This window comes from Lissotriton helveticus, chromosome 10 (assembly GCF_964261635.1).
Source record: "Lissotriton helveticus chromosome 10, aLisHel1.1, whole genome shotgun sequence".
NCBI classification, from domain to species: Eukaryota; Metazoa; Chordata; class Amphibia; order Caudata; family Salamandridae; genus Lissotriton; species Lissotriton helveticus.
The window spans coordinates 428,011,517-428,025,680 of NC_136071.1; the positions used below are offsets into that span (position 1 = coordinate 428,011,517).

The 14,164-nt window shown below is 46.0% G+C and overlaps 1 protein-coding gene across 1 annotated transcript in view; it reads left to right on the forward strand.

Annotated features, from left to right (window-relative positions):
* The first annotated feature begins 381 nt into the window (after positions 1-381).
* Positions 382-14,164, forward strand: part of ROGDI (rogdi atypical leucine zipper) — a 397,000-nt gene continuing 383,217 nt past the window's right edge. The window contains exon 1 of the mRNA XM_078662917.1: positions 382-558. Within this exon, the coding sequence (XP_078519043.1) occupies positions 511-558 (48 nt within the window). The 5' untranslated portion in view covers positions 382-510. The remainder of the gene's footprint in view (positions 559-14,164) is intronic.

A 14,164-nucleotide genomic window follows, 5' to 3' on the forward strand; every position in this document is an offset into this window, starting at 1 on the left:
CTGTCCCCTCCAAGGAATTCCACAAAAGGGGTTAAAACCGCTGTACCATGCATAGAAATAAAAGGTTGTACCCAATCGCGTGGAAGCTTGTTGCATAGCATTGTTGTGTGACGTCATTGGGGTATCTTCCAATAACGTGCCAACGGGTGGGCGTAGCTTATTTCTTTATACTTGTACTCTGCGTCGGGTGGGGGGTGATGCAGAACGTCTTTGTGTGAGTTTAAGTGCTTACCAATGTTATTGTTACTTGTCTTGTGAGCGAAAGAAGTTCTTAACTATGGCGAGCGTTTCTTTGGTTAGAAGAGGGTTGTGGGCGGGGCAACTGACAGGTTAATGTGACCCGAGCATGGTGCACGAGTGACAAGAATTCTGCCCTATCGTGTTGGAGCTGGGCGTTGCTCGCTCTAGTGCAAAGGCGGGGCTGGTTGGTGGGCGGATTTGCTTGTCTGGCGGCTTCTGCAGCTGACTGTATTCAGTCAGTTTGTCTCAGACTGTCATTGACGCTGGACAATGGCTTCCCTTGCGGCTTCAGCGACCGGCACTGAGCGGAGTGTTCTGGTAAGTGTGCGAGGGGATGTGACTTCTCCCTCAAACTATACTACTAATTAATTGCATACTGTTAATTAATTGCATCCTTGTACTATTTTTCTCCACCCCAGCAGCCTATTCCATCCTAGGAACTGTCTATTATTGTGGTAACAGCCATTCCGAAGAATCTGTCCCTTGCGTGGTGCAACCCCAACCCCCTCTGCCCCGCCCCTCAACGGTGACCACACGCCCTGGAACAGCCCACGTTCCCAGCACCTTTCCCCAAGACCTGATTCACACCACAGGGAGCTCCCACTCCTGCTGATCACAGCTGCCTCTCCATATTCCCACATTCAGGTGACGTCTCCCTCAATTACAGCGCTCCCAATAAAGTGTCTCATCATTGTCATGAAATAGGCCGCCAATCGGCATGTTGAACATTATCCACCTTCCCCAGTTTGTCACGGTCCTTATATGGGGCTAGAAGGCCACAGCCCCATTAATATTTGTTAGATGCTTCTCATCCTCACCTAGAGGATAGCACCAGCTTTTACATTATGTTTATCATCCACCTCAAAAGCAGCAGTCCTCCATAGACTTCAAAAGGATTACCTGCTCTGCAAACCTGTGACACGGTATTTAAATGTTGCAAACTCGATTCGCTCCTGTGAGATTACCCTCTTGACTATCGGACTCCACCATAATTCATGAGCCACCTTGTTGCGAGATTTCAATTGAATAGGACACCTAAAGTTATTAATACCAGATAGAGGCATGGCCAACAACAGCCATGCCAGCACCAGTGTAATTGAAAGGTGCCCGAGGAGAAGGGGGTGACGTATATGAATTCATAATCCCCCTTCCCAGGATAGGTCCGAGTGGGGGGATATGTCCTAGACTTTAACAAAAAATAGCGTTCCTCCTATGGAATGAACTTTTTCACCCCTGACCCTGATTTAAATACAACTGTGTGGGAAATGCTGGTGATTCTGACTTGTCCCCCCCCCTTATTTCTCGGTCTCTTCCTTGGGCAGGCCTCCAGCCCATTTACCTGAAGCAAGCTTGTGTACATAGTTATACAGGATACTGTCACCTCTACGTGTGGGAATGGTGCTTCTAGGGTTTTCTTAATGTGGTACAAGATCACGTTCCCTACATAATTCGCAAGACTGTGTAGGACGCCAATGGGTAGATTGACATAAGTGTCTATTTGCATCCTCCTGGTGCCTTACCCCCGCCGACCACAGGCTATTATACATGTTTTTCTTTAGGATGCCCTTAAAGGTTCACAAATAGTAGCTTGAAGATATACAGAATGCATGGAATAATTCTTATTGATATAACTCCAAATTTCTGAACAGGGCCTTTGATTTAAACGTGTTTGCCTGACTATTGAGTCCACACATTTTAATCACGAAATTATATATCCACCCTGTTTGAACATTGTTAAGGTTTTCTTTCCAGTGGCAGACAAACGTATTTTTCTTCCACCCCACATTTCTCGGTCTATCCTTTGAGGATATTAACATCACCACTGTTAAATTCCTTAATGCTTTAGTGCCTCAATATAGCAATAAGTAGTTGAAGGTAACCACCAATTGTTAGAGAATATTCTGGCTCTGTGTTTTGCTCGGAGTGAAAACATTTTAGTAACTTTTTTATCTAGAAAAATACATTTGTCAAGCTGTAAACCGTGAAGCGGATGAAAGGTCTGGTAAGCGTGGCAAATTGATAACTAAGCGAAACGGTCACACAGATAACTCACAGTGGAAATGATAGAAACTAATCTTACGGTAATACTAAGCAGGTTAGACTTTAGTATTCTAGCTGCTAGTTTGCTGGTATTGCTAGCGGTCAAAGTGGGCAGTGTGTATTAGAAAATTAATTTCTAACCTTTTTTTAATTGTATCTAAACGGATTCCATAAGGTTTGTTAAAACAACTACTGTTCCAGATTGTATGATACCAGTCTTGGAGGAGATCTCCTATGCTGTCAAGAGAGTGAAGCAACAGTCATCCCAAAAATAAGAAAGCCTTTTCTCCAGGGTACCTGTTATATCAAAGATATAAACATTGGTGCAGTTGGTTAATCCGAAAATTTCAAGGCTTCTTGGGAGCCAGTATAGGCTTTACTTGATAGCTTAATTTGAAGCTTCATGGTGACGGTTATTCTTTTTGAGAGGTACTGTAAGGCTATTACCAGTTCTGGAATCTCTTTTCAGCGGAAACCTACAAAATGTTTGCAATAGGTACAGTCTGAAAACATTAAATTTTTGCACATTTTACATCAGCCTAATTAGTCTTGTTTGCAGCCTATCTTAGTGTGTGTATTTTATATTTTTTTCAGATGTAGCAGCCGATCACATGGTGTGCTATTTAAAAAAAAAAAACGAATAACTTAGTTATCCACAGTGATTTCTGTCACAGGTTGGGATTTTCTAGCACTGTAAATATACATGTCACTATTCCCTGGGCTATAAGTGGAGCGGGTCCTGCTGGGTCTCAGATCCGCCAGTAATTTAAAAGAGGATTTTAAATGGGTGCCCATCGGGCCCTATATTCATGTGCTTAACCTTACAGGAAAGTCTTTTAAAAAAAGAAAATTTCCTGAATTGCAGGCATTAAAACGACAAACTTATTCAATCTTTATTCTCTTAGACTCAAAATTACAGTTACCTACAATTCCTTTCTTGGTGGTGCAGCTACGTGTCCTCTGCTCCAGAACACCCCAGTAGAAACTGTAAATGGTGCTGTATACAGACTAGCCATACACACTTCAATGGAAAATCCTTAAGAAATGTATCTTGATTAAGGTTTTCGGTTTTTACAGATAAATACAGACCGAAAACAATGTGTGTCCTGTCTGTATTTATTTTTAAAAGTGGAAAAATGCTCAAAATGGTACTTTTGGTTAGATACTCTGCATGCTGTTTTTTATGAATTCCAGGCAAAAGTTGAGAAGGTAACATGAGAGTGAAAAAACAGGATGTGATTTCCTGAAATACAGGCATATATTAACATATATTTGTAGTATAACGCTAATATGCACCTGGTGAGTGTAGTCTTTTGTTATTCGCAGCTGCATAATATGCTAAAATGTGGAGGCATCCATGTATGAGTGCATGTCCAGGAGTTAAATAAACATGGAAATATACCATTTTACCGCTCAATTTATTCTCAAAATACAAATTAAATATGGATAAATACACATAAGACGGCCAAACAATAAATATGGATACATGCAATGGGAAATGTAATTTTTTTTTTTTACATAAAACCGGGATCCTTGTCTTGATTCAGTGTTTTAACTTTGAATATTGATTATTCATTTTAAACGTAGGTCGTTTCCATATAAAATATTTGATCACAGACACTGAACATATGAAGAAAAGAAGTAAACAATGTTAATTCACATTTTTAGGAAATCATGACAACGTTGCTCCTGTCATAATCACAGTATGCTTCATGCTCCACTCCAATGCATTTTGGCAAAGGTGTGCCCTTCTTCAAGGAGAAAGGAACTCCATCAACATTTATCAGATTGCATAGGTTCACAAGTGTGACCAATACTATCACCCAAAAATAAACTGATAACAATGTGCTAGGATCTTCAGCATAAAAAAAAATGAAAACTCACTGCGTAAACTGCTAATGTGGCAAATCCTAAACCATGCATTTAAAGACCGTCCCCACGTAAAAAAAAATAGATCTATCAGAGGCAAGTTTGGTGTGTTCGCTGACATTAGAAACCGGGGGTGGAGCTGTGCATAGTAATCCATTTCAGACAAAGACAACAACCAAACAACAGACCAAACCAAAATAGTGTAACGTGAAAGAGCTTGGAACGCTTGGTGAATTTGCGTTTGAGAGTGGAGTCCTACATGATTTTATTCACAGCCTTTCATGTTGCATTAGTATAGAGTGACGTGGCGTGGAGCTGCGTAGAGTAGCTTTGTGTGGAGTGGTGTAGATTGCTATAGAGTAGTGGTGCAGCGTAGCTTGCCATGGAGAGATATAGAATAGAGTGGAATAGTGTAAAGTAGAGTGGCATAGAGTAGTACTTGTAGGGGTGTCACAAAGGGACCACGGAACAAACCAAGTGCGCTTTGCAAAAATGGGTTTATTTCTTTCTTGGTTTTCTTTCTTTGGGGTGACTCTCAGGCAATAAATGTTAAGCCAAAACAAAAGTAAATGAAATGCAAAGGTCTTTGCAACAGGGATGGTGTCACATAGCGGGCTAATCCATAATCTTCTTGGTCTTCTCCTCAGTCCCTCAAAGTGGTTTCTGGATCCTCCCGACCTCTCCCACAGGTTCAGTTGTGTAGCAAAGGGGAAAAGAAAATAGACTCAACCAGTAGTTACTGCCAAGATAGGGGCTTCTCATTGTGTAGTGTGCTACCGTCACCAAAACAAAGCGGGCAGTGAGGGAGGGGTGTGAGGGAAAAGCTGGCGTGGTGTAGATAAAACAAAGCAACAAAACACACGTGGGACCTAATTCCCCGTGCCTCCCCACCACCCCCACCAAAACGACCTTCCCAAGGGTACTCGCTTTGTACCACGGCCAGTGTCCCGGACCGTGGTGTAGAGACCGGGGCGTCCTCTCTCCTCGATGAGCCGCCGGGCTTGGTCGCGGTATACAGTGCTCTCTCCTGGGTCTCCGCCCTCTCCTAGTCATCGTCCGCGACTTCCTTCTCTCCTTGGCCATGCTTGCTCCTCCGATCTCCTCCTGCTGTCTCCGATACTACTCTCTCCCCCTCTGGCTCCGTCTCACCGCGTTTTGTGTCGTCCCCTCCCGATGACGTTAGGAGGTCGTCCTCCTGTTCCCCAGCCGATGCTAGACCGCTCAACTTTTACGGTCCTCTGAGGGAATCGCCACACTCCTTTGGACACTTACGGGTTGCTTCGTGCCTCTCCCCCTCACAATCCTCCCCCATCAGGAATGGACGTTGGGGCCATTCAGTGAAAGGGTGCCGTGACAGATACTCAGAGCTTCTTTGCTTCGCCCCCGGCTTGTGTATGGTCTAGAACGAGAAAGGTTGTAGGGCTAAGAACCAGCAAAGGATTCAAGGGTTGGTGTCTTTGTTGTGTGCTAACCAGGTGAGAGGGGCGTGATCTGTGAGAACAAGAAATGTGCGTCCTAACAATTAATATTGTAGAGCTTCTATGGCCCATTTGATGGATAGGCACTCTTTCTCGATGGTGGAATAATGTGTCTCGCGTAAAAAGAACTTTCTGCTAATGAAGAGGAGTGGCTAGAGGTCATTGTTCGCATCTGGTTGGTACAACACAGCACCTAGACCCACTCCGTAGGCATCAGTCTGTAGGTGAAATGTTTTGTGGAAATCGGGGCAGTGCAATACCGGAGACGTACAGATAGCGTTTTTCAAGGCATAAAAACTTTTCGTGTTCAGGAGCCCAGGTGACTATGGCGGAAGGATGTTTCTTTGTTAAGAGATCAGTAAGGGGGCTAGCCAAGGAGGAAAAGTTTGGAAGGAACCTCCGATAGTATCCGATAAAACCTAAAAATGAGCGGACCTCTTGTTTGGTTTTGGGGATAGGTATCGCCCTAATTGCCTCGACTTTGTCCATTTGGGGTTTTATAAGTCTGTCCTGTATGGTGTACCCTAGATACTGAATGGTGTTTGTGCCTAGCAGGGATTTCTTTAGGTTTATAGTGAGGCCTGCTGTTTGAATGGAGGTGAATACAGAGCCTAGATGTCGTAAATGGTCCTCCCAGGTGGGCCAAAATACGACTATATCGTCTAGGTACGCAGCGGCTTACTCGCTGTGGGGTTTCAGAATCCTGTCCATTAAGCGTTGGAACATGGCAGGTGCCCCCTGTAATCCGAATGGGAGAACCTTAAAGTGATATAGACCAGAGGGGGTTGAAAAGGCGGTATTTTGCAGTGGCTTGAGGTGTCAAGGGGATCTGCCAATAGCCCTTGGTTAAGTCAAGAGTTGACCTATATCGGACCTTTCCTAGTCGTTCAATAAGTTAATCTATGCGGGGCATGAGATAGGTGCCGAACTTGGTTATTGGGTTCACTTGCCTGAAATCTATGCAAAAGCGTATGCTGTCATCGGGTTTGGGCACAATTACCACCGGGGAGCACCAGTTGCTTTGCGATTGTTCTATGATATGGGACTGTAGCATGGCTGTCACTTCCTTCTCTACTGCCTCCCTCCGGGCTGCTGGGATTCATTAAGGCTTTTGCTTCACTACTTTTTTTGTCTAATGATACTATGTCATGTTGTACCAGTGAGGTCAAACCGGGGATGGTGTATAAGAGCCCTGGAAAGGAATCTAACAAACCCCTCAGTTGAGTATATTGTGTTGGTGACAAGATGTCTCCAGTGGGTACTATCTCTGTTCTGGTTTCCTGTGTAAGTAAGGAGGGGATGTCTGTGGGTTTGTTGGTGCTCACGAGGTGTATAGGTGTTCCTGGAGTGTCTGTCTTATGGGTTCCTCCCACTTTTTTAAGTGGTTTACGTGGAAGATCGGTTTGCCCCCAACCAGCAGAGGTAGAAGAACGCTGTAAGTGACTGGGGTGATTTGTTTTTAGATGACAAAGGGTCCCTGGCACTGGGTCAGCAACTTGTTCTCAGTGGAAAGCAATAAGAGTAACACCTTATCCCCTGAACTAAACTCCCTCAAACAACTATTCCTTTCGTGGTATGTCTTCTGTCTTTGTTGGACCTCCTCCATATGTTCCTGTACCGACCCCCATACTTGAGTTAACGTGTCTTTGAGGTCGGCCGCATACTTCAACAAGGGTTTTCCTTCCTCCTCCTACTCCTCCCATTGTTCCACAGCCATGTCAAGTAAAGACTGGGGTTTTCTCCCGAAAAGTATTTCAAAAGGTGAAACGCCAGTGGATCTTTGTTCATGTGATCTTATGGCGAATAGAACCAGGGGCAATTTGTGGTCCCAATCCCTCTCGGATTCCGAAATGACCTTGCAGAGCATGGTTTTGATGGTTTTGTTGTTCCACTCCACAACGCCATCTGTTTGGGGATGTTATACTGATGTACGGATTCTATCGACTCCTAATACCTTCCTTATCTGCGCCATAAGACGAGACACAAATGGGGTCCCCTGGTCTGTTAAGATTTCAGATGGGAATTCCACCCTGGAGAACAAGGAGATCAAGGCTTGGGCTATGGTGGGAGTGGTCATACTCCGTAAAGGAAAGGCCTCAGGGTACCGACTCGCATAGTCCAATATGACGATGATAAACCTATGTCCTCTGGCCGAAGGGGGCAGGGGTCCCACTAAGTCAATACCCACCTGCTTAAAGGGTATATCGATGATGGAGAAGGGATATAGAGGGGCCTTCTTTATTCCTCCCGGGTTCACGTATTGACACCTTATACATGCAGCACATGGTTTAGCCAGGTCTCTATAAACCCCTGGCCAATATAACTTTTCTAATAGGTATTTTAAGGTGTTTTCATTGCCATAATGAACCCCTCCAACATGGCTGTGTGCCAGGTGTAGGACATGCTCACGAAAGGAAAGGGGAACTAGCAGCTGTGTGGTGGTATGTGTCCCCTTTCACAACCCTATATACCAGCCCCCTTTTGACTATAAAGTAGGATCCTACCTGCTCCGGCTCTTGGTCCTGGACTTGCTCCCAGGCGCGTGAAAGCGTGTTGTCCTCCTACTGAGCCGTACGGAAGCTACCTGGGGTTGTCTCAGCTGCATCTGTGAGAGAAAGGGGGAATGCAGGATAGGGGTGGTGTAAGAGTGCAAAGTTCTGTTTCTCCCTTCGTCTTTCTTGTCTGCTTTTCCTTTCTCTGCTCTGTGGGGTCTCTATATCACTGCCACTGAAGGGTGCATCATGTAACCAAGTGCTAGGGGCCTCCTTAGTCTCATCTAGGTACTGTCTGAATTTAGGATGATCCATTCCGATAATTACCGCCTCAGGGAGGGATGGGATGACGCCCACTTTCCTTAAGTGGGGATCGTTTTCCACGTCCAACAGGACCTCAGCAACTGGGTACGTTTTTGTATCCCCGTGCACACAGATGACACTCGCATGTTCCTTTTCCTTCATCTGTGGGTGGGGTATTAATGAACTGTCTACCACTGTAACATGGCATCCGGTATCTAAGAGAGCCTGTTGTTTTTTTCCATTCAGGAGGATCTCCTTCCTATATCGTTGGTGCCCTTTTCCTGTCACATATATCCGCCCTCTGGAGTAACCTATCTTCATGGGCTCACTGGTGGGGGCTCGATGAGGGCATTGTCGGGCAATGTGCCCCCATTCGGCGCAATGATCACATTAGGTGGCTTGTCCCCTTGGTGTAGGGGCTGGGAAGGTGGGTTTAGGGGTAGGGAAGATGGGTTATGGGGCTTCCGCAGACCTATTGGGGCTCTGGGTTCTGGTCGGCCTATGCTACGTGAAGGGTTCAAAGGGGGCCTGAGTGCAGTAGCCTTGAAATCGGGGGACCTGTGAAAGGCGCAGGCCAATTCTACCGCCGTGGTCGGGGTAACATTGGGGTGTTGCTTAACTCAAGATCTAGTATTGGGAGGTAAGGCATCCAGGAACTGCTCCAAATATATTTTCTCAGTGAGTTCCTCTGTGCTGGAAGTATTGGGTGTCAGCCATCTGTTACCCATGTCCTGTATCCTATAATCGAGGGTGCGTGGATTGTCTCCTGATGTCCATTTTTCTTTTCTGAACTTTGCTCTGTAATATTCCTGGTCTCAACCCAGGCGTTCCAGGATGGCCTTCTTCACATCCTCATATGCTGTAGTGCCGGCTGGGTTGGCCGCCTGGTATGCGGCCTGAAGTTCTCCGGACAAGAGGGGGGCTATGTATTGGAGCCACCTCTCTTGGGGCCATGCTGCGGTGGTTGCCACCCTCTCAAAATTGAAATAGTCCAGGTCATCCCCGTCCTGATAGTGAACGAATCCCGGTACATTAGGTCTCACCCTTGTGCTTACAATGATGTCGGTGAGCCGCAGGATTGCAGTGTCCTGGACCTGCTGGTTGTTTGTAAGCAGACTGGCCTGCTATTTTAATGCTTCTTGAAGGGCTTCCTGGTCCCTTTGTGCTGTTTGTGTTTGTTGTTCTGACACTAATTGCAAGTGACGCTGTCCTTCAGCCAGTTGGGCTATTATGCCCTCTATAGGCACGGGTTGTGTCATGATTTGACACGATGGTCAGGGATCCCACTTCTGAAACCACTTTGTAGGGGTGTCACAAAGGGACCACGGAACAAACCAAGTGCGCTTTGCAAAAAGGGATTTCTTTCTTTCTTGGTTTTCTTTCTTTGGGGTGACTCTCAGGCAATAACTGTTAAGCCAAAACAAAAGTAAATGAAATGCAAAGGTCTTTGCAACAGGGATGGTGTCACATAGCAGGCTGGTCCTTTTTAGGTCTCGGTTAGAAGCGCGTTCTCGCCAGAGAACTATAGTCGTCGGCTCAGCCGACAAGGACTGGAGACATGAGATGGCCACGCGCACATTAAGAAGCATGGCAGAGTCGGATTCCGACGCGCGCCTTGGGATTGGGTTGCGCGCGTCGGAATCCGACTCTGCCATGCGTCTTGGGATTGGGTCACGCGCGTGAGCTTCTACCGTAGACGGCTCACGTCGCACGGCTCGTATGTTTGTTTAGTTTTACTCGTGCGTGTGGCCGGCTGGCATTCCCGAGCCGTGGAATGGAAGGCGCAGCCCACAAACGCGCTGTAAACAAAATAGTGAACTGGCCCGGGGGCGACGGGGCTGAAAGAAAGGCCGTCTTTATCACGGTAGTTGTTGATGGGACGCGCTGTGCTAAGCAGAGCAAGTGAACACACGTGGGAAGCGCCACTGCATAGCATGCGAGATGGCGCTACGAGACAGAGGCGCTTCAGGGCGTTGGAAGAATGGAGAAGGGAGCTGGCACAGTGCGTACGCACTGGAAACAGCAAGGCAGCTGCACACCCTGAAAGCTCTCCAGCGCTTACTACTTCTAAGCGCTAGGGAAGGACACGACATCTGGGTGAGATGAAGCTGCCTAGGAGGGAAAGCTCTCCATCACTTACTACTTGTGTGTGCCTCCCTGTGCTTGTGTGTGCCTCCCTGTGCTTGTGTGTGCCTCCCTGTGCTTGTGTGTGCCTCCCTGTGCTTGTGTGCGCCTCCCTGTGCTTGTGTGCGCCTCACTATGCTTGTTATGTTAGTTAGGGTGTTTGATTAGGCTCAGGAATTGTGCAGAGATGCTTCGAACACTAGTTGATGGAATTTTTGATACCTGGGACTCGTTTTGAATTGCTCATGCTGGAACATTAAGAACAAGCATTTGCAATGCAATAGGTCTCGCAGTTGTTAGAGTTTGAGCCATTGCCATTGTAAATGGCAATGCCTTTTATTTATGTGTTAGTTTATAAAACGTAAATAAAAGGCATTGCCAATTACAATGCCAATGGCTCAAACGCTAACAACTGCGAGACCTATTGCATTGCAAATGCTTGTTCTTCTTGGTCTTCTCCTCAGTTCCTCGAGAACAGTGGTTTCTGGATCCTCCCGACCTCTCCCACAGGTCCAGTTGTGTAGCAAAGGGGAAAAAGAAATACACAACCAGGAGTCACTACCAAGGTAGGGGCCTCTCATTGTGTTGTGTGCTACCGTCACCAAAGCAAAGCGGGCAGTGAGGGAGGGTCGTGAGGGAAAAGCTGGCAGGGTGTAGATAAAACAAAGCACACACATGACCGAATTCCCCATGCCTCCCCACCACCCCCACCAAAACAACCCTCCCAAGGGTGCTTGCCTTGTACCACGGCCCGTGTCCAGGACCGTGGTGTAGGAACCTGGGGCGTCCTCTCTCCACAATGAGCCGCCGGGGCGTGAGGGAAAAGCTGGCGTGGTGTAGATAAAACAAAGCAACAAAACACATGTGACCTAATTCCCCGTGCCTCCCCACCACCCCCACCAAAACGACCTTCCCAAGGGTACTCGCTTTGTACCACGGCCTGTGTCCAGGACCGTGGTGTAGGGACCCGGGCGTCCTCTCTCGTTGATGAGCCGCCGGGCTTGTTCGAGGTGTACAGTGCTCTCACCTGGGTCTCCGCCCTCTCCTCATCGTCGTCCGCGTCTTCCTTCTCCGCTTCGTCCTGCTTGCTCCTTTGATCTCCTCCTGCTGTTTCCGATACTACTCTCTCCCCCTCTGGCTCCGTCTCACCGTGTTTTGTATCGTCGCCCTCTCGATGACCTCAGGAGGTCGTCCTCGTGTTCCCCAGCTGATGCTAGACCGCTCACCTTTTCCGGTCCACCGAGGGAATCACCACACTTCTTTGGACACTTCCGGGTTGCTTCGTGCCTCTCCTCCTCACAGTACTGTTGTAGGAGAAAGTAAGCAAAGCGTCAATAGAAATGGCAGTTAGGGTGTAACATAAATAGGAAGCTGTATGCTTGTGTTAAAAGTAGGAAAGCACATTGCACATCCAGGAATATTACTGAAACGCTTATAGAATAAAAAGTGGTGTGTTGCAAAAGGACAAGGAAGAACAAAGACTAGGAAGAAAACATACTTGATCCATGCTCCAAGGAGATGCTAACATAAGAAAGGAAGGGAAGCCTACAGGACTAAGCAATTGAAAGACTGCAAATGAGTGATCATGAAAACAACTAATGGTGTGCTGTGGACGAGTTGTAATCCCACTGAATTGTAAATGACATGTCTCGCAGGATAGTTTATGCAATGTCTAGGCGGGACATAAAAAAATGCTTCAGCAAACATGTTTTTCTTCAGTTTTTTTCCTAAAGCTCGTTAGAAAGGGTTATAAGCTAAAGTCTGTCAGCAGTGCATCCCAAGTTAGAGAGGCAATCACTAAGAAGGAACATCTGCCCAAGTAGAGAGAGTGCATATTTTCCGAGTGTCTTGTTCGAGCTCTCTGATAGAAATATGACTGACGGTCAGACCAGGCAAGCTCTTGAAATTCTAATGCTGTTTGCCATTTGAAGCCAGTGCAATGATCTCTGTGCTCAGAAAAAGTGGTCTTTCAGTTAGGACAGGAGTTGATTTACTGCCTGCGTTTTCAGCTTGCTGCACTTGTTCCACCAAAGATAGCAGTAATCTGTAGTGGTAAGCGTTAAATGAAGAGTTTCAAAGTCTGTGCTTAATCTGGACCCAGGTTAATACCTTGATACAAAGTGATACCAAGCTATCTCCACTTGCTGCTCTTCCTTGTTACCTCAGTCAGCCAGGTGTGGCTATCTATTTAGAGGCCTTCCTAGAGCTGGAGAAGAGTTCTTTATGCTGCACTGCAATGATCCCTTGTGGGACTCTACGTCAGCCTTCTTGACTTTGTTCATGGCTTTTTGTTAGCCCATCATAGGCGTTGCTATTTGAGGCACTCTGGGGAGCCATAGCCTTCACCGCAATGCCAATGGTATGTACAATGCTTTGAGGGACTGGTTCACTTGAGGACTGTAAGCTAGTCTGCAAAGAGAAGGTGTCCAACTGGTCAGCCTTGACCCCTGCAGGTAAACAAAGCTCAACAGAAAGTGATAGGTGGACATGAATGATCAAAGATATTCTAACCCTCGGGATTCCCTCTTAGTAGCATTATACTCTCTCTTTAGCTTGTCAGTGTTTATAGAAGGGTGGAAGTCTTATTCGATTTTACCTTGTCTCTTCCTCACGGGACCAGACCAAAAAAGCAGAATGCTGAAATTGCAACACATTCTTAAAACATGTTAGCATTGAGAAGGGCAGCCAAGAGATGTAGAAGGCGTATTGCATGCAAGCAGTGTTGGGTGAAATGGCCACAAGTGTCCAAGTTAATGTCTCCTTCCTTATGCTGTAAATTCCCGACTCTTGTCCAGGAGTGCTCCCATGCGTGCTGTGCATGCATGGTTTATATGAATGTATCGTCTGCAAATTAATGGTTTGGCATGCTCTCTTTTTCCAATGAGCACTTCAGTCAAAGCAGTACTGCTCTTCCTGTTGCCTTATTCCTATATTCCCACTTTTTCTTGCAGTTGTTTATACCACAAACCAAGTGCATAGGATCGCTTTACATGAGCACCAGTTACATTACACAAGGCTAGAATCTTTGCTTTTTGGAGGCATGGGGAAATTAAGTGATTTGCTCAGAATCACAGGATGTTAGGCCAACAACACGACTCGAACCTTGTTCCCCCTCTCCAAAGTCAGCAGGTCTTGATGTAAGGTCATTGTGAGAAGTTGGTCTGGTATATGCTGTCCACTAATTAAAGTGTCTTTCGAAAAATGGGGCTTGCCCTGGCAATCTTACTGCATCCGGGCAAAAAATACACTCTGGAAACGAACAGCGATGCAAAGGAACAGATACACCAATAATTATATAACGGAAAAATTATATTAGTCCCTATCCATGAGTCCTAAACCTCTACAATTTTTATTTCTTTTCTTATCAATCTAATACCGACTCCAAAAATGGTTATCAAAAACATATATTTTATCTAGTTTTTAACACAGGACACATGAAAACAAATATACAAAAATACATACATATACAAGACTAGACGCAAGGGTCCCTATTTGGTCAACGGTACCTACCTCGGCCCCCAAATCTAACACAGCCTAACTGTGAGATATGTAAGTTAAATGGAGAATAACAAAAATAAAACTAAATGGAATCAATAAAGAAATAAACAAAATCAACAA